The 20,961-nt window shown below is 42.3% G+C and overlaps 1 protein-coding gene and 1 pseudogene across 3 annotated transcripts in view; both read right to left on the reverse strand.

The window, feature by feature from the left end:
• Positions 1 to 14,278, reverse strand: part of LOC141657687 (uncharacterized) — a 69,135-nt gene extending 54,857 nt beyond the window's left edge. For 2 of the 3 annotated variants that reach the window (XM_074464996.1, XM_074464994.1), the window contains exon 1: positions 12,294 to 14,278. In XM_074464996.1, the coding sequence (XP_074321097.1) occupies positions 12,294 to 14,106 (1,813 nt within the window). In that variant the 5' untranslated portion in view covers positions 14,107 to 14,278. Of the gene's footprint in view, positions 1 to 9,552; positions 10,497 to 11,215; positions 11,584 to 11,814; positions 12,056 to 12,293 lie in introns of those variants that run through there. The other variant, XM_074464995.1, reaches the window with a different exon arrangement.
• Positions 14,279 to 15,796: 1,518 nt separating this feature from the next.
• LOC141657690 (uncharacterized) lies at positions 15,797 to 19,588 on the reverse strand (annotated as a pseudogene).
• Positions 19,589 to 20,961: the final 1,373 nt, after the last annotated feature.

Raw genomic sequence — 20,961 nt, forward strand, 5'->3', positions numbered from 1 at the left:
TTGCTTTTGTTCTAGAAACCGAGCCAAAACCCATAAGAATCATCATGGGGGATGCCGAAGAACAACCAAGACATGACCCACATGAGGATCCACCAAGGCCTAGTACCATCAAAGAACTCACCACACCGGACCTTACACAAGTCCCCTTGTGTATCTCCTTTACGGCCTTAGCGGAAAATGCCACCTTTGAACTCAAGTCCGGGCTCATCCACCAATTGCCCCAATTCCATGGACTTAGCACGGAGGATCCCAATAAGCATTTAAACAAATTTCATGTGGTTTGCTCAAGCATGAAGCCTAATGGGGTTACCGATGAGCAACTTCAACTAAGAGCCTTCCCTTTCTCACTCAAGGACGCGACAAACGATTGGCTTTACTATCTCCCTACCGGGAGCATCACTACTTGGACCCAAATGAAGAGGGCCTTCCTAGAGAAGTATTTTCCCGCTAGTTTCTCCTCTCAATTGAAGAAAGAAATAAGTAATGTTGAACAAATGGACGGAGAGAACTTGTATGAGTATTGAGAGAGGTTCAAACAACTTCTTGCTAGTTGTCCATACCATGGGTATACCGACCACGACCTACTCTTGAACTTTTATGGTGGTCTCCTTGAGGATGACGCTAGGATGATTAAAGCCGCTACACAAGAAGGGATTGAATACATGTCGGTCCAAGAGGCAAATGAGTTGATTGAAAGATTGGTAGGAAGTTCTAGGAATTTCGGAAGGAGAATTAGGAAGGCAAGTGTGGCATCTTCTTCAAGGCAAAGCTCCAACCATATGGAAGAAAATGTTGATTTTCTTACCAATTTGGTTAAGGAACTTGCAAAAAGGAATAGGAGTATATCTCATGTGAAATTTTGTGGTCTTTGTAATGATCCAAATCATCCCACCGATGGGTATCCATCTTTGCAAACGGAGGAGGCAATTGAAGCGGTGAAGGCCCTTGAGTTTAGGAAGTTTGACCCATATTCCAACACTTACAATGAAGGGTGGAAATCTCACCCAAATATGGGTTGGGGTGGAAATCAAAATCAAAACCAAAAGGGACCCTCAAACTCCTCATTTCAAAAGCTAAATCAAAATCAAAACCAATCACAAAATTCCTTGGAAGAGATGATGAAGACACTTGCTATGAATCAAGTGGCAATGCAAAAAGAAAGCCAAGCCTTGCTAAACAATACCAAGGAGTTCCAAACCGCCGTGCTTCAACAAAATCGACTCACCGACTCTATGATTGGTAACCTTGAGACCCAAGTTGGTCAAATTCTCAACACACTCACTACACAACCCACTCAAGGAGGGAGCCTCCCTTCTCACACAATTCCTCCACCCACCAAGGAACAAGTTCAAGCGGTTTCTTTGAGGAATGGTAGGGAGTTGGTAGAGGCACCCAAGGCTCCTAAGAAATCTAAACCTTTGCCGGTTGTTCATGAAGTAGAGGATGTGATTGAAGATGAAATGAAGTAGTGGTGGAACATGGGAAAGCATCTATACCCAAGCAAGTGCGGGTTAATGAACCACTTCCGGAATACGAGCCACAAGCACCCTTTCCAATTGCTTTGAATGACACAAGGGTCATTGATAAGAAGACCTCAAGCCTCTATGAAATTTTTCGGAAGGTGGAGGTAAACATCCCTCTACTTGACCTTCTTAGTAGTGTACCAAAACATGCTAAATTAGTTCAGATGATTTGGGTATGCTGTGTGGACTACATTCTGAGACTCACAATCACATTTTTCAGGAATGTCATTACAGCAACTAGATTGTTGCAGGAACTGTTGCTTTCCTTCAGATGCAGATCCCTTTTGTCAACATTCTAGAATGGATTCAGGAGAGGTCGTGGACTGGTACAAAAAAAGATGTTGCGTTGTGTGCATTCATGGCTGCTCATTATAGCATATGGATGCAAAGGAATAGGTCCAGTCTATAATCTGATTCTGAGACATGAGAATGTCGTGCAGGACATTAAGAGACAAGTGCTGATAAAGATCAAAGCTTTGCCTCTTGTTTGTATGACCCAAGTTGATCAGGATTGGATTCGAGCAATAGTCTATCTAGTTAATTCTCTATTCGCTTGTATTTTATCTTATGTTTCAAAAATGTTTTCTAGCTTGGAATAGCTTGTTTTGTGCATCAATGAAAGCTTACATTTCCCCCAAAAAAATTATTAATATTTATATTTAAAATAATAGTTAAAAAATTATTATTTTTATTACTTACAAATATAGTTAAAAAATCAGTTTTCTATAACTTTTATAACATTTAATAATAAAAAAATTATTTTTATAAATATGTCAATATAACTAATGTAAACATTGAATATTATTAAAATATTAATTTAAATATATTTTTGATGGGGCATATTCTGCACCGCTGACCAAGTCAACATATTGAGCAAATGTCAAAGATATCCACAGCAAGTCAACGACTTAGACAGCCTAGCCGATGCAGCCCATCGGCCTGTCACCTGGGTCTCGGCATGGCAACCAGCCAGCCGGGACACACATCCGCGTACTCATATCCAAGACCCCTCGGCCGGCCTGCCACGGGTCCATCGGCCGAGGGTAGAACGGTCTTTCCACCTGCTAGCCACTTGGCCACTTGGCCACTACGTGACAAAAGGTGAAAGTCTATAAATACTCCTCAACCCTCATTGAGGAAAGGATCCACATTTTAACCTAAGAATCACTATTCATCTGGTAATATCTTCCTTATCTCTCTACAATACACGTTTAGCCAAGTAACAACAACTTATCTCTTAAGTTTACTGACTTGAGCGTCGGAGTGAGTTCGCTCGGTCCAAAGCCGAGCCCTCAGTTTGTTCATCGTTTCAGGAGACCGAAAGGAGGATTCAAGCAAGGACATCATTCTACAAGCTACGAGTGGTGACTAATAACTGCTCTGGAATTACACCCGGAACAATTGGCGCCGTCTGTGGGGAAGAGATACTAGAAGCTAGTCACATTCATTCCCAAGCAAAAAAAAAAAGAAACACACAAAAACCCACCCAAAAAGCTAAGAAGATGTCGAAACAACAAGAGGCATTCGTGACTGACGAAACCGAACTCTACCGAGATGATGCCGTCCACAAATCTGGAGTTGTGCAACCATCCGCCGTCCAAGTAATTCAACCGGAGTACGGGATGCCAATAATACCAGACACACCGCTGCCTGCCGACCAGGTCACCATCATGGGACATGTGGTTGATGCAGCAAAACTGAAGATGCTCCTGGACCTAATTGGTAGTACGCCTGCTCACACTGTCACGCCGACAAGAGCGGCAGAAACCGTCTAGGAGACCAGGGCCCAAAATGTGACTCCGAGAAACTTGAACGGAGCACTAGGAGAAGCTGACCCTGCCAAGACGCCGGAGGAGCCCAGAGTGCTAGTGGTAGACCTGAGTACTTCCCGAACTCACGGGGGGACAGCGTCGCCGCAGCACCGACGAGGCCTGCCTCAGAGAAGCCAGAGGAGTCCGACTCAGCAGAGCCGGAGAAGAAGCCCGAGTCGGAGTAGGAGTCCTTCCCGCTACGAGGAGAGGAGCCGGACAAGGAATGCGAGGAGCCGATCGCCGCGGGTCGTTCGACACGTGGTCAGACAGCCCCTCAGTGCCTATGTCCTTGACACCGCCGTGCCAACCAAGCTAAAATTGCCGGCGTTCACATACAAAAGGGATAGCGACCCCACCGACCATGCCGAGGCCTTTGAGTCGTACATGTCGGTGTGGGAACAACCCGATGAAGTCTGGTGCCGAGTCTTCCCAACGACCTTGCATGGGATGGCTCAAAATTGGTACAAGGGGCTTCCCGACGGCTCGGTATACTGTTACGCCGACCTAAGGGATGCCTTTTTAGCCCAGTACTCTTGCAATAAGAGGAGGGCCGTGGAGACGTCGGATCTCCTAACTATCAAACAGGAGGGGGGCGAGTCTCTACGAAGCTATGTAAAGAGATTTGACGGCAAGGTTCAGCAGATTCGGGAGATTAATCCCGAGCTGGCGGCCTTCGCACCGATGAAAGGCCTCCCGAGGGGAGATTTAAAAAACGAGCTCATCAAGTACGGAGGCCTGGGCTTAGATGCCGCTAGGAAGATGGCCGACCAAGCCATCAAGGTAGAGGACTATCACAAGACCTGGGTAGGCCCCAGCGAGGCCGAGCACTCAGAAAAGAAGAGCCGCCGGGAGGACAACCCGGATGAAGGACGCCGTGACAATAATGGGTCACGGTCCGATGAAAGGCGCCGTGACAATAATAGGTCACGGTCTGACAAATCTGCCAGGAAACAGGACTCGACGGGCGCCGGGGGGAGTTCGGGAACGTACTACCAAAGGCGGTACAATGATAAAACCCCTCTGGTCGTATCGGCCGCCGAGGTCTTCGCCCTGAGCAAAAACGAGGGCCAGAAGTGGGAAAGGCCCCCCAAGCCGAAGGGAGACGGTGACACGAGCCAAGATCTTGTGAGTACCACGGCCACACCGGTCACCTTATCGACAACCGCTAGGCATCGAAGAATGCCATTGAAGAGCTAATCCGGAAGGGGAGCCTCGGCAAGTATGTTGCCAAAAGCCAAAAGACTGATGCCGGCGGTTCAGATAAGAAATCCGTCTTTGAACGGATAGGAGTGATCCATGTTGTCATCGGGGGCAACGAGAACGGTGGGTCCGCTCATGGGCACAAACGGCACCTGAACGAGCTGTATCAGGCCATCAACTTTGTGCCCAACACAGCGATCCCCGCTTCCAACATCCCCGATATGACTATTGGGAAGAAGGACTACGAGGGAGTCATCGCCCCTCACAGCGACCCGCTCATAGTCCACTTGGACATATCCAACCACCTGGTCAAGAGGTGCCTGATTGACACAGGAGCCTACACGAACATCATGTTCAGGGAGTGCTTCATCAACCTCGGTCTGAAAGTCAAGGACTTGAGCCCTTGCACCAGTCCACTATACAGCTTCTCCGGGCCGGCCTAGTACCCACAGGGTCAATCGGGACTCGCCGGTGATGTTCGGCGAGGGGAATGCGGCTAAGAATGTCCTAGCTGAGTTCGTGGTCATCGACGGCTCGTCCGCCTACAACGTTCTCGTAGGCCGAGTCACTCTGAGCGAGGCCGACGCAGTGATGTCCATCCGGGCCCTGACACTGATGTATGTCTCGGACCGGGGGGAAGTGCATAAGCTCGTCTCCAAGGACGAGAAGAACGAGGTGGTCAACGTCCGGATATCCGCGAGGGATGCAACATGCAATCCCTCAGAGTGGCAAAGAAGTCAGAGAAGGGGAAAAGCCCATCCTTACAACAGGAGGGCGACCTCATGGACGCAACTGACGGCTAACTGGGAAGGTGTGCCTTTGATGAGCCATTAGGACACTGGTAATCTCAGGAAAAACTTTGTATAGCGGCGGAGGTGTCCAAGACAGCTGTGGGCACCCCGACGCATGTTTATATCTAATGAAAAATCGTCCAAGTCTTCCATCAAAGTGTTCATTTCCCCCCATAGTCACTAGCAAGAAACAGACGCCGGCTCACACTGTCACACCGACAAGAGCGGCAGTCTCCATCAAGAAGCAGGCGCCGTCGCAGTCACCCCAAGTAGTAGACGCTACGGCAGTCACCCCAAGAGGTAGACGCCGCAGCAGTCACTCCAAGTGGTAGACGCCACGGCAGTCTCCATCAAGAAGCAGAGCGCCGTCGCAGTCACCCTAAGTAGTAGACGCTACGGCAGTCACCCCAAGAGGTAGACGCCGCAGCAGTCACTCCAAGTGGTAGACGCCACGGCAGTCTCCATCAAGAAGCAGGCGCCGTCGCAGTCACCCCAAGTAGTAGACGCTACGGCAGTCACCCCAAGAGGTAGACGCCGCAGCAGTCACTCCAAGTGGTAGACGCCACGGCAGTCTCCATCAAGAAGCAGGCGCCATCGCAGTCACTCCAGGTGATAGACGCCACAACAGTCAATACCAGCGCAGTTGATACTCGCGAAAGCAATCAACAGGCCTTAGAAGTGTTAAACACAGTTGAGATACGCACTCCAGACTGCCTCGGCCAGGCCGAGGCGGAAACAAAAGAGACGCTCAATTAATAACGTAAGAAGACGACTCAGACGAAGACGAGAAAAGACCTCGGCCAAGCCAGAGGCAAAGTGAAAACGTTAAATACAGTTGAGATGCTCAACTATTAGCGCAAGAAGACAACTCAGAAAAAGAAATGAGGTAAAGACCTCGGCCAAGCCGGAGGCAAAAGAAACGAACTCTTATTAAAAATAATAACAGGTTACAAGTGAGGAGAATACAGACGACGGCCGTCCCCATAGGGATAAGCCGAAACACAACCTACCAAAGTTGTACAAAATACAAAGAAAAGCAAAAGGTTAGACATATCATTTGAAGCGCCAAAAGATGGCAGGGAGGAGAGGCTTAATAATTGGCTCCCGAACAGCTGAAGCTATCCGAGACACCGGGTGAGCCTGGTGACGACCGCCCGTCTCCCTATGCCTGTTGCTGCTTGCCGTCAGCAGCGGTAGCAACATCGTCTTTGATGGGCGACCCGGAAGCTTTCTTAGCAGCCTCAGCTTCAACAGCCTCAGCCTCAGCTTTCTCAGCAGCCTCAGCTGCCCTCATCCTCTCGGCTTCCTCCTTGGCCGCCTTAGTCTTCTCAGCAAGGGCTGCCTTCTCCGCGGCCGCCTCCTCCTCTATCTTCACCCTTACCTCCTCCTTGGCCTTCTCCTCCGCGGCTTTCTCTTTAGCTTCGAGCTTGTCGTCAAACAGCTCGTCAAACTTATCCCACGGAAAGGAGCCATCAAGGGGGAAGAGCTCCCCAATCACTTCCCTGGCAGCTTCCTCGGCCAGGTCCCGGTATTGGGCGCACATGTTAGGGAGGATAACGGTTTGGAGCGTCTCAATGTCCTCCTCCCTTTGGGCGATGATAGCATCCTTGCTCCGGACCACCTTACCCTGGGCCTGAAACAGGCCCCTGAATTCATTCCTCTGCTGAAAATAAAGGTCGGCGTGCCTCTGAACAAGGTCACACTTCTCCAGCAGCTTGGCAGCTTCAGCCGCCGCAGCCTCGGCTTTGGCTCTCTCAGCAAGGACCTCCTTTTCAGCGTCCTCCCTGAGTTTTCTCTCAGCGGACCGCCTCTTGACCTCGCCTTGGCCCTCTTAGCCTCCTTGTTCGCGGCGTCGAGTTCAAGCCTTAGCCGCTCGAGCTGTGGGGCAGCATCAGCAATGGCCTTCTCTTGCTCCACAATAAGAGCACCGGCCGTACCAGCCCACTTCGCCAGTGACCTGATCAAACTTACGCCCTCCGACTTAATCTGGAGGGGGGTAGGCTTCGGGAAGGAGATGACAACGGTGGCATCTTGACCACCTGCCTGCGCAGTTTCCTTCTCGGCACGCCGTTCAATAGTGTGACCAGTTGACGGCAGCGGTTGATCTACAAAAATCAGTAAAGCATCAGTGTCAACATGCATGGACATACCGGAGAGCCTGTCATCAGGAACGCCTAATGAACCGGCTAAATCTGAGCCACAGGATAGATCCGTACCATGCTTGGCCTTCTTGGCCGGAGGACGCATTTCCTCGCCGGCCACATGATCAACCAAGCTAGGTAGCACCGGCCGGGGGCAATCAAAAACAACCGGCACTCTCAACCCTGGTCTCGGCCAGCGTCACTTTCTTTTCCACATCGGATGCCCTTTACACATCCATGTGGAGGGGGGATATGGTACGGCCTAAGCAGAACCAGGCCGAGGTAGAAGAAGCCGATGCAGAAAAAGAAGCCGATGCAGAAAAATTTTTGCAAATTACTTGCGCAGAATATACGCTCAACATACATCGGAGCCCATACCACGGCATAGACTACGCTGGGGGCAAATTGATGGGGCATATTCTGCACCGCTGACCAAGTCAACATATTGAGCAAAGGTCAAAGATATCCACAGCAAGTCAACGACTTAAACAGCCTAGCCGATGCAGCCCATCGGCCTGTCACCTGGGTCTCGGCATGGCAACCAGCCAGCCGGGGCACACATCCGCGTACTCATATCCAAGACCCCTCGGCCGGCCTGCCACGGGTCCATCGGCCGAGGGTAGAACGGTCTTTCCACCTGCTAGCCACTTGGCCACTTGGCCACTACGTGACAAAAGGTGAAAGTCTATAAATACTCCTCAACCCTCATTGAGGAAAGGATCCACATTTTAACCTAAGAATCACTATTCATCTGGTAATATCTTCCTTATCTCTCTACAATACACGTTTAGCCAAGTAACAACAACTTATCTCTTAAGTTTACTGACTTGAGCGTCGGAGTGAGTTCGCTCGGTACAAAGCCGAGCCCTCAGTTTGTTCATCGTTTCAGGAGACCGAAAGGAGGATTCAAGCAAGGACATCATTCTACAAGCTACGAGTGGTGACTAATAACTGCTCTGGAATTACACCCGGAACAATTTTACTTTTTAAAAAAAAATCGTATAAAAAAATTGTAAAAAAAAGACTATTTTTTACCATATTTTGGCATGCCTTGTATTCTGACCCGCCCGTTTGACAAGTCTAGTTACAACTTACAAGCAATCAAAAAAACATTCAAGAAGGAAGGGACATCAACACATTATCATGGAGACGGATTGCAAGGAGGCGGTCGAGGCATTGCAATTTAGGATGGAAGACGAGTCGAAATGAGTTCTTCGCAGTGATAGAGGAGATTCTTAAGCTATGTGACGGAAGGTTGTTTGGTCTTTTACCGGTATAAGTTGTAATTGTGTAACACATGAGTTATCGCAGCTTTGTCCTATTGGTAGCGAGATGGTTTTTGACGCCACGACGATTCCACGCTGTATCGAGAACTTTGGTTTTATTGATCGGCTTAATAGTGAGTAATCCCTTTTCGGGGTTTTTTCAAAAAAAAAAAAAAAAAAAACATTCAAACATATAAATCCCTTCGATAGCCTCCTAGTATATTGTTTCTTTTTCAACGATAACTCTATAAATTGGATGAAACACATTAACGCCATAATGGTTTATGGTTTCGAGATTGAATGAGAAAGGTTCAATTTTTTCATTGCTAATTTGTGCTCAACATTTACGTACAGTTCCAAGTTTTGAGCACAAATTTAGAATGCGAACGTTAGAAGTTCTTGAGGCAATGTAGTCCAAGTAAATGAGTTGGATAATTAAGACACAATTGAAATGGGTTAACAGTTGGAATTGTTGGGAAAGAAGAAGTGCGAAACACGATAGCATAGGGATGGAGCAAGCAATATGAGACAAATGTTACAGTTTAATGTTGAGTCCTTGAAGAAGAAACAATATACTAGGAGTTTATTGGGTGAAATTTTACGTGAAACACGTAAACACATTCCGATCTACCTAGACAGTAACAGTAGTAAACGAATGTTTTGTTAGGCCTCGAAGCCGGAAGCTTTATTTCGAATGCTAGACAGTACTGTATACACCTAAACTGACTATGCAATTTTCAAGTATTCAATGGTACATGTTATAGTTTAATGTTTACTCGTAAATACAAGCTAATTTATTCAATTTGCTTTTCCCCAAACAATAAAGTAAAGTTAATTAATTCCATTAAAATGTACTGTTGTTAGTTACAGTTGGGTAATTTTTGTTCACCTATTTATAGCCCCATGGACAAACAACAAATCCACAACCTCTTAAACTTTCGAAAAAAAAAAAAAAAAAAAAAAAAAACTCGGCAATGTCTGGCTCAATCACATACAACCCCACGACTGATAAGTTTCAAGTTACATTTGCCGGGAAAACCATCGAAACGACTGTCACAAAAAGCGCTTCAACTATCACTGAATGGGTTAATGAGATCACCTTAGACACTTCATTGGCGGCAACCAACAAGGTTGTTGGTTTGGACCTAGAGTGGAGGCCCCATCCAGTCCGATCAATGAGCAACACAACTGCGACGCTGCAGCTTTGTGTTGACAACAAGTGCCTGATTGTTCAGCTCTTTTACGTCGATTTCATCCCTCAGTCCTTGAAGAAATTCCTTTCAAGCTTGGCCTTCACGTTTGTTGGTGTGGAGGTGGCAGACGATGCTGAAAAGTTGAAGAGGGAGTACGGGCTGGAGTGTAACATGACTGATGATGTTAGGGCTGCTGCTATGCTTAAGTGGCCGTACAGGTTTAGGCGTCCTGGATTGAAAGATTTGGCATTTGATTTACTGGGACTTCGTATGGACAAGAGTAAGCGCGTGACTTTGACTGATTGGCAAGCTGAGGTGCTGAGTATGGAACAAATTCAGTATGCTTGTATTGATGCTTATGCTTCCTTCAGGCTTGGCCACCTGCTATTTAGCTAAAAATTCAGTATGACCTGTGAGGATTAATAGGGGTTGATGGAAGTGTAGTCGAAACCCCTTTGATAATCTTCTATGTATCGTTCCAATCTTCAATCCAACTTGTTATTTCTTCCTAGTCGTATTATCATAGCTTCCTTTGAGTTTCATTTCATTTCATATGTTGCAATATGCATTATCTGCATTCATAAACTGTTTGTTACGAAGTACTTCGATACAACTTCATCTGAAATATGTTTCAAATCTAATATAGCATCACCGGGCACAAAAGGCTGCTAGAATGCAGTAACTCTTTTGTAAATGACTAACTGAAAAATACGTGTATAATTAATTGATTTAGTGGGCACAGAGTCATGGAGGCAGAGAATATACATGGCAGAAAAAGAGTTTTGAAAAGAGGGGTTCTCAGAGGCTTACTGCCAAAGCTGTTAAAAATTGACGAATAATTCGAAATTTAGAAAGAGAACGGGACAACAATTAACTAAACACGACTCAACTAAAAAACAATCTGCTTGATCAGCTCAAATAAAAAGAGAATCCATGTCAGCGACACATTTGCCATCGTAAACAGAAGAAATCTTAAACTCGACAACATTCAAAACCAGATACAGACAATATACCTGTCGTCTGTTTCTTTGACACTTGTAAACATTAGAGCCTTTCCAATGCATTATCAATAAGATAAGAAATTAACTGATGTTCATAGCTAACGATGATAACATTCATAACCAAGATACTGTCTTCAAAAAAAAGAATGGATCTATTGTTTGCTAAATCAAGCAGAAGGGACATTAGGAAGTTAAAACAAAAGAGTCAGAAGCAACAAGCAAGCACAATTCAGGTTGGTAAAAAAAAATCCAAATCAGCCCATACAACAAAAAAAATCAATTTACGTCACCTTCTTATTGATGCGCTTCAAGAGATGATTATGAAATTTTGCATTTTCCGATTGCCAGTTAAGCGTTGCTTCTGCCGCATTTGTTGGTCCATCTTGCATAAAAATAGATGTTGGGACTGGAGGATAGACGTAGGAAGGCGTATTTTAAGGAACTCTTGTGTAAAAAGAAACTGTCCTTCGATCTACCAGAGCACAAACCGGTGTTTTTGTCCATTCTTCCTCAATAGCACAAACCTGAACCCAACAAGCAACTTATCATAGCTTGTCATCGGAAATGGTGGGGACGAAAGCCGGCCATGGACGAATTCAGATCTCCAATCCCTTCCGTCTTGATCCTTGATTGACAAGGAAGGTGTGTGAAAACATTCCTGTTACCCAAAGCACGTCACATTCGAATGATTAACTGTCCTTAGATCTACCAGAGCAGTAAACATTATCACAATTATGGATAAAAAGGATAGTTGGATGCCTAATGATAATGTTTTATTGCACAAAACATCATTCGGATTATCCAAGTGAAATCCAATTCCAACGGTCCAAATTGCAATACGTAGTGTGACGTAGATCTAGTAAAACTGATTAGACACAAATGACCATACCTGAGTTGACACTTGATTCCAACCCGGACCTGAAAGGAATCCATCCAAATGTAGCCAAAATGAGTACATGGATCAGCTATGATAATGTAAGTGAGATATCAGGGACCACTGCACTGTACTCTATTTCTCTATGCAGCAATAGGCCATCGATCTGAGTAACATTTATCCGTGTTTATTTGGGAATCACACCGCTTCTCAGTTTCCAGTCACACCTTGCCTCATTCATTCTCTTTTTCTTCCCCTGAAAATAACCTAACTTCATCAATTGTTGCTCACAAGTCATAACTTATCATCAAAACTTCAATGCACAAATAATATGACAGAATAGATAAAAACCAGACGAAAAGGCAGAAGCTTAAGGTAATAACGAAAAATAGCAGCATTTAATATTATTAATGCAAAGTAATGTTAAAATTTGTCATAGCCTCCACTATTTCATTCTCAATACACTGAAATGAAAATAGGAAAGTGCCCCATACCATTATTTTCCAGAAAATACTTTTGAACCAAAGCTTTGTCTGCATCACGAACATTAGGGGAGGTGAGTAAGCTGAGAAATAAAGAAGCAGTATCCGCATCAGCAGCAAATCCTTCACTCCTCATAGTGTGAAGATGATCTAAAGCCACGGCGATATCATTAGCACCAAGAAATCCTTTAATAATTGTATTGTAGGTGCGTTCATCGGGAGAAAATCCATTATTCGCCATCTCTTTTAAAATTTTGGTTGCATCACCTACCAACCCTTGCCTACATAAAACTTTAATTTGAACATTATAGGTAGATAGATTTGGCCGCAACCGCTTGGCTACAAGGGTAGAGAACACCTTTGTTGCTTCAACTAGTCGGCCGGCTTCACAAAGGCCATTAATTATGGTATTATATATAACAATATCAGGAGCCACTCCATTATTCTCCATCTCTTTACGTAAGGAGATTGCCGCATCAATTTGTGCCTTTCTTAAAAGGCCGTCAAGCAAGGCATTGTAAGTGAACACATCCGGAGCCACGCCTCGATCTTGCATATCCTTAAAAAGCTGGAGTGCAAGCTGGAGTCTCTTATCCTTGCACAAGGCATCTATTATAGTGTTATAGGTGATAACATTTGGGGTTATATGTGTTCCTTTAAGATGCATATCATGGAACATCTCCCAAGCTTTGTCAATCTTTTTAGATTTGCAATATCCATTAATTAGGCTGTTGAAAGTCACAACATTAGGCATGACACCATATTTCACCATAATATCCAGGAGCTTTTCCGCCTCCTCCATCTCTCCACGCAAACAGTAACCGTCCAACAAAGCAGAGTAAGTAATTATGTTAGGTTGCACACCTCTCTTAGTCATAAGTTCAAAAGTCGCCCTTGCTTTGGTGACATTTCCCTCTTTACAGTACATGTCAACTAAAGTGTTGTAGGTTTCAGTATTGGGAGCAATGTTGTTGTGCAACATTTCAATCCACAATTGTTCAGCATCATCCCAATGCCCTAAAGTACAAAGGCCTCGGACTAAGGTATTATAGGTGATAACATTGGGCAAAATGCTCTTGGCTTTCATCTCGTTGAAAAGGCTAAGGGCTTGAGGTAAGAGACGGTCTTTACAAAGACTATCAATTAAGGTGTTAAAAATGACAACATCGGGCTTAAAAGGGGCATTAGATTCCATATTTCGGAGCAAGCGGAGAGCACCATCATTGTCACCAGATTTGCAAAGACCTCTAAACATAGAACCGTAAGTAAGAAGGTCGGGTTGTATCTTAAGCTTGACGATTTTATCCAATAACTGAACAGCTTGGATTAATTTATCAGAATCAATTAGTCCATTGAGTAAGGTAGTGATAACGATAATATCAGGTGAATAGCCAAGCTTAAGGCGCTTACCCATCAGAGAGAAGGCAAAATCAACACGGCCCAAGGAACAATAACATTTGGCAAGAACACCAATTGAATGCATACCGGGACGGAGACCGGACAATTCAAGTTGATTAAAGAGAGTAATAACAGTAGAAAAAGGGGGATTGGGTTTAATCTTAGACATGGCATTAAGCAACTGAGTGAAGACAATAATAGAAGGGCGAGGACGAAGAGAGTTCAATCGATGAAATATCGAAACCGGAACATCAATTCTAGTAAACCCTAGTCGGCATTGTTTTCTAACGGAATCCAGAAACAATTGGGGATCGTCAACACGAACCTGATTAAAATGAGAGCGAACAAAAAGGGAATGAAATCGAGAAAGAGAATAAAAATGAAAAGGAAAGAGATGAACAAGGTTACCGGGTATGAATCTGAGCATGTTAATCGTCGTTCAAAATAATTAGGGCTGATAAATTTGGGAATGAATAAGGGGAGAAGATAATACAGTACAGTTTAGTTAGTCATTATTGCCTTGTATTTGTGCAAAGGACTAAGAGCAATGGCATCAAAGAGTTTTTATCCACCTTTTAGAATATCTTTTATGTAAAAGGGAGACTCTTCATTGTGTTCAACTACTAGTTTTCCCCTTTCCTCAAGTGAACCTCTCTGCAAAGAGGTGTATTTACCTAGGCTTATGTGCCTTAAAAGTTAGCTTTTTGACCAAATTTGCATGCAATTTACGGATGAAATGTGTACATCTTGGTTGTTGCATTTTTTTTTTTTGAAATGTGTACCATAATATCTTAACCTATTTTTATCCATTGTGTAGATTTTTTATTAAAAAAATAATTTTATAAAAAATCTTCATTTTTTTTACTCTATAAATAGAGTATAATTTCAACATATTTTTAGTACTTGGTCTTCATTGTTAATTTCTCTATCTTATTAATTATTAATATTTTGTATTACTCTAATTAATAAACAAAAATATTCACAATAATAATATTATCTATTATAATGGATAACAATAATCGAAATTATGGAAATAACCCATATTCTCAAAACAATCAAAATAATCAGTTCAACCTAAATAATCTTCCACTTGATCAAAACTTTCTCAATAATCCTCAATGTCAAATGTTGTTACAAATGTTAACCAATCCAATAAGACAAAATTATCGTTGAACATATATATGTCATTCTCACCTTTTGAGACACTCATTCTCTTTTCAATATATCTTAAATTTGTTATAAAAGTGTTAGGTAAAAGTAAATGGTGAATAATATGTCCGTCTATTTTGACCCGTAAGGTTACAACACTTAAATTAATATATCCGTCTTAAATGATAATTGTGTAATAAATTGATTTGAAATAATTTATTTAATAAGTTTTGCTTAAGACGGATAGTGACCGTCTTAAATGAAAATTTGTGTTAAGTAAAAATAAATAGTATATAGTGGGGTCAAATAAAAGGGAAAGGAAAACCTGTCTATTGTAGAGAAAAATGAGTAAAAACTTTAAGGGATTGTGGAAAATGAGTTAGAGGAAAGAGAAGATGAGGTGTAAAAAATATAAGAAGAAAGAGAAAAATAGGAGGGAAATATTTCACCTCTTTGATGTCATTGCTCTAAGGACTTCAGGAGGAGGGGTGACCTGGTGAGCATCGGTCCAAAACCTGACCAGACCGGATAAATGACCGAATAAAATAAAATTTTGTGGATTGAAGAAAGGACCTAAACAATTCGGACTTGGACCGAATCGAACCAGTAATTTTCGACCGGTCATTGAGACAACGAGGTCAAAAATTCCTAATTGGCACTGTTCTCTAACAGAATCGAGAAATAATTGGGGATCGTCAATAAGAAGATCATCATTGAGACAGCGAGGTCTGGCATATGCAAAATAACAACAATAATAATAATGGGAACACCGATGAAGGAAACCTGTGATTCTCAAGTCTCAATATCGGAATATAGAGACAAGCCAAGTATTCGAGTTGTTGATGATGGCGTCCAAATTTTTAATGTTGTTAAATGTGTGGGATTAAATAGAGATAAAATTACAAATACTTAAAAGGTGATTCTAATTTACGTAATTAATAAATATAGGTGAGACATAATGAAAATTAATATAAATGACGACATCCAACTAAACAATTAATCGGGTACAATATGTGTAGATATCGACTTGTCAAGTTTGACAACACTCCATTCGATTCAATTTTGGAAGTAGTGATAAGTATTTTGACGATGAGTCGATGAATTTTATTGATCACGTGAATTCCGATATAATATCGCTAGAAACAATATCAGTTATAGGCTCCGGGTACATATCATCAACCCATCGCTGAGAAATCTAAGCGGTATCAGGTATGTAATGTGCCTTGTCATGAGTCGCCCGATTACCAGTTTGTTATACAAAGCAAAAGAATTGAGTCAAAACGTTCACTTAAGGATCTCCATAACAACATTCCCCAAATAGCTTGTCGGGAAATTCCAAGCATTCAACAACGTCATGACTCATGAGCTTCACCAAATCCGATTCTAGGATCATCAATTGCTGCCCCATTTGCCTTGCCATAATCAGTATTCAGTCCCAATGCAGCCGTTTTCCCTTCCATAATGCCAATGCCCTGGTGATGTCTTATTTGTTGCACATAAACAGCTTCGAGAAAACTTTATTCCAGAAAAAAACTGTTTACTCCTGTAAAAACGTAAATGAACAAGCATAAATGTAAGAATGAACAGGCATAAATGTAAAAAGAATTTGCCAATACATCCACGATCCACCTGACGACCGTAACTACACATCAACAACATATACTATAGATTAGAATTGACAAAACTCACTCGACCCAAACGGACCGTAGTTTAATTTGACCCGCAACCCGATTTGATCCTAATTCATCTGTGCGGACAATAGTGTTTATTGCCGCATACGGACCATTGTCTCTAAATAACTTGATAACATACCCGTAATGACCCGACTGAACCCGGATTTTTCCATATTCGAAATGACGGGCCCGTTTGCACAATTGACTGTGAGCCAGCCCTGTCATAGTCCTACCAAATTGACAGTACCCTTGTCTTATCTGCCAGTAATGATTGGCATTCTGCAAAGAAAGCAAAAACATCCAAAATCTAGGAGAAAAACCAAGACCAACAAAGTAAGAAGAGAAGAGAGGGGTTTCCAAAAGCTTACCGCCAAAGCTGTTAAAATTTGACAAAAAATGGGAAAATTAGTAAAAGAGGATTATGACAGCAATTATAACTCAAACAGACTCAACTCGGAATTCGCAAACGATCAGCTTCATCATCCCAAATAAAAAGAGAATCCATGTTGGTAACACATTTGCCACCGTACACAGAAAGATTCTTTTCACCATTCATATCTCTACGGTTAATGGATAACAACATAAACATTTTGCGGATATGATGGAAGAAAAGCTGTTTGCTTTAAATTTATCAAAAGGGTCATTAAAAATATAAAACAAACAAGTTAGAACTCAGAAGCAAACACAATTCAGGTTGCCAAAAAACAACAGCAGGACAGCTTTGTTTGCGTCTCTACATTGCAATTTCAGTCACCTACCTACCTTGTTCAACTTATCTTGTCAGAGCATCACCAGCTTCTCAATTAGCATTTGCAATTTGCTACATCCATTATCTACTCCTGCTCCCCTAGTGACAATTAAACAAGAAACAAGAAATATTCAGTATAACTTCGCTAATGACTGCTTGGGGCTTAAAAAAATTACCCAATAGAATATAAGGTTTATATACTTTATACTAATCAGCCACTTAACAAAACATCGTGCGAGATAGAGATAAAATGAAATCCCTAACCTTTTATAATCACAAAAAAAACTTTAAATTGAACACAAGATTAGAACACAAAAAAAAAACAGCTTTAGGATTATAAGGAAAGTATCAGCCGCTTAACTAATTTGTTAAGCAAAATAGAGCTAAAAATATGTCAAAGCCTTCATTAGTCGTTTCTCAAAATATCAAATATCAAAATAGCAAGAGCTACACACCATTTTTATCCAGAAAATATTTTTGAACCAAAGCTTTGTCTGCATCCCTGACATTAGGACAAGTGAGTAAGTCGAGAAACAAAGATGCAGTGCTGGCAACAGCGGCAAATCCTTGGCTCCTCATATAGTGAAGATGTTCCAGAGCCATAGCAATATCATTAGCACATAGAAATCCATTAATGATTGTATTGTAGGTGCATTCATCTGGAGAACATCCATTATCCACCATCTCCTTTAAAAGTTTGGTTGCATCACCAACCAATCCTTGCCTACATAAAACTTTAATTTGAATATTATAGGTAGCTACATTTGGTCAGAACCCCTTGGCTACTAGAGTAGAGAACACCTCCCCCGCTTCAACTAGTCGTCTGGCTTCACACAGGCCATTAATTATGGTATTATATGTACCAATATTAGGTGCCACTCCATTATTCTCCATCTCTTTACGTAGGGAGATTGCCGCATCAATCTGTGAATTTCTTAAAAGGCCGTCAAGCAATGCATTGTAAGTGACCACATTAGGTGCTACACCTTGATCTTCCATATCTTTAAAAAGACGGATTGCTAGGTGGAGTCTCTTATCCTTGCACAAGGCATCTATAAGATTTGAATAGGTTAAAACATCAGGGGCTATATGTGTTCCTTTAAGATGCATGTCCTGAAACATCTCCAAAGCTTTGTCAACCTTTTTAGACTTGCAATATCCATTCATTAAGGTACTGAAAGTCACAACATTAGGCACGACACCATCTTTTACCATAATACCTAGGAGCTTCTCCGCCACCTCCATTTGTCCACGCAAACAGTACCCATCCAACAAGGCATTATAAGTAATAATGTTAGGGTGCACACCATTCTTAGTCATGAATTCAAAAATAGCCCTTGCTTCTTCAACATTTCCTTCTTTACAGAATCACAATAAAGGTGGTGTAGGTGTCAACGCCCGGAGCAATGTTGTTGTCCAACATCTCAGTTAACAATTCCTTCGCATCATCCCAACGCCCTATACTACAAAGTCCTCGGACTAAGGTATTATAGGTGACAACATTGGGCAAAATGGTCTTGGCTTTCATCTCCTTGAAAAGGCAAAGGGCTTGAGGCAACAATTGGTCTTTACAAAGACTATCAATGATGGTGTTATAAATGACACGATTAGGCTTAAAAGGGGCTTTATTCTCCATATTTCTCAGCAAGCGAAGAGCACCATGATTGTCGCCAGATTGGCATAGACCTTTGAACATAGAACCGTAAGTAAAAAGGTCGGGTTGTATCCCAAGCTTGACAGTTCGATCCAATAATTTAACAGCATGGTGTAATTTATCAGACTCTATAAGGCCGTTGAGTATAGTATTAATGATGATAATATCAGGTGAATAGCCAAGCTTAAGGCGCCTACCCAGTAGAGAGAAGGCAAAATCAACACGACCCAAGGAACAATAACACTTGGCGAGAATACCAATGGAATGCATATTGGGGCGGCGACCGAATAATTCAAGCTGATTGAAGAGGGTAATGACAGTAGAGAAAGGAGGGTGGGGTTTAATCTTAGACATAGCAGTAAACAGCTGATTAAAGACGATAATAGAAGGACGGGGGCGAAGAGAGTACAATTGATGAAATATCGAAACGGGGACATCAATTCCAGAAAACCCTAATCGACATTGTTCCCTAACGGAATCGAGAAACAATTGGGGATCAGAAAAAGGGCGAACAAAATGAGAATAAAATCGAAATGGAGAACAACAATTGAAAGGAGAGAGATGAAGAATGTTACCAGATAGAAATCTCACCATGATCGTAAGGAGTAATTAGGGGAAACAATTTTCTTAATTTTTTGAATTTGGTGAACAAATTGGGAACGAACAAGGGTTAGAGCATGTGCATCGGTGGGATTCTAGTTCCCCAAATGCTACCTCTCTCCTAATATGGGGAGCCCCATGAATGCTTCTAGTGTCCCAACTATTGGGGTTGCCCACTATATAGGGTAGGTTCCCAAATGCAAAAGTCATGCATATGAACAAATGAAAAGGTAGAAAAATGTATTTTAATTATCGAATATTGTAGTCGAAAAATTTATGGTGGGCCATGAAAAGGTAGAAAAATGACTTTGGGGAACCCCATTGATGTAGGATGTAATTGTGAAATGTGGAGGGTAGATTAAATAATTAGTGGAAAATGATGTGGAAATGAGAGAGAAGATTTGGGGCACCCCATGAGTGCACATGCTCTTACACTGAAGGAGAATAGCCATGTACTTCTATTTTTGTGAGCTTAGAGTCCAGAGATTCATAAATTTCATCCCTCTCTTTAGTCAATAGCTTACATTTATCTTTGTTGAGTATTTCAAGCTTACATTTATCTTTTAGTAAGTAAATCAACTCAAGTGAGTGAGATTAGATCAGAATAAATCGACCCAACTCGAAAAAACCGATCTGACACTTGCACACAAGCTCGAGTTTGACTCAAACCCGAATTGACCTGATTCACTATAATCCGACCCGAATGCTTATTGTTGCAAACTGATTATTGTCCACGAATAACTCGATAATAGTTGACCCGAAAAGGACGTTAACCTAAAATAACCTGAACTAATCTGAAACTCGAAATAATTTGACCCGATTCGAAAATGAAAGTGAAAAAGAGAGTGAGAAGAATAAAGGCGAACAAGGTTACTTCTAACGATTCATACCATTATCGTTGATACTGAGAGTAGCTAATAAGGTACTGGAATAGTAAATTGATTGTCAGTTAGAAATGCCAACACGATGGTGTGTTTAGTTACTGCTTAACTTCTCATTTTTGCTTCGTGTTTGTAGGGATGGTACTGGATCAAACTAGATCAGGTTTTGCGAGGTTTAAATCTAATCCATTTACTTATTGAATCACCCATTCGCATCCAAACACGATCCGCAATATAATTTAAAGATTCGACCCAAAACTTAATTTGACTATTGCCGAGAATTGAACTTCAAGATTAGTAAAGTCTTAACTTTCGGGGAAAAATTATTGGGTCGGGTTCGGGTATGAGTGGATCAGGTTTGGATTTGGTTCGGGTTTTCTAATAGTGAATTTGGCCATGTTCTTTCTGGTTTTCTACTAGTGAATTTGATTATATTTTAACCTTTGGAACTATTTGAATTTAGTCTCATACTCTCAATTATCAATTTGACATCCCTATGACCCATCGGTGACCATCTAAGTTGTGCAGTTGCGCGGCGTGAGAAAAGATGATCATTATCGTAAGATAATTGTCCTTC

The sequence above is a fragment of the Silene latifolia genome, chromosome 5 (genome assembly GCF_048544455.1).
Source record: "Silene latifolia isolate original U9 population chromosome 5, ASM4854445v1, whole genome shotgun sequence".
Lineage (NCBI taxonomy): Eukaryota > Viridiplantae > Streptophyta > Magnoliopsida > Caryophyllales > Caryophyllaceae > Silene > Silene latifolia.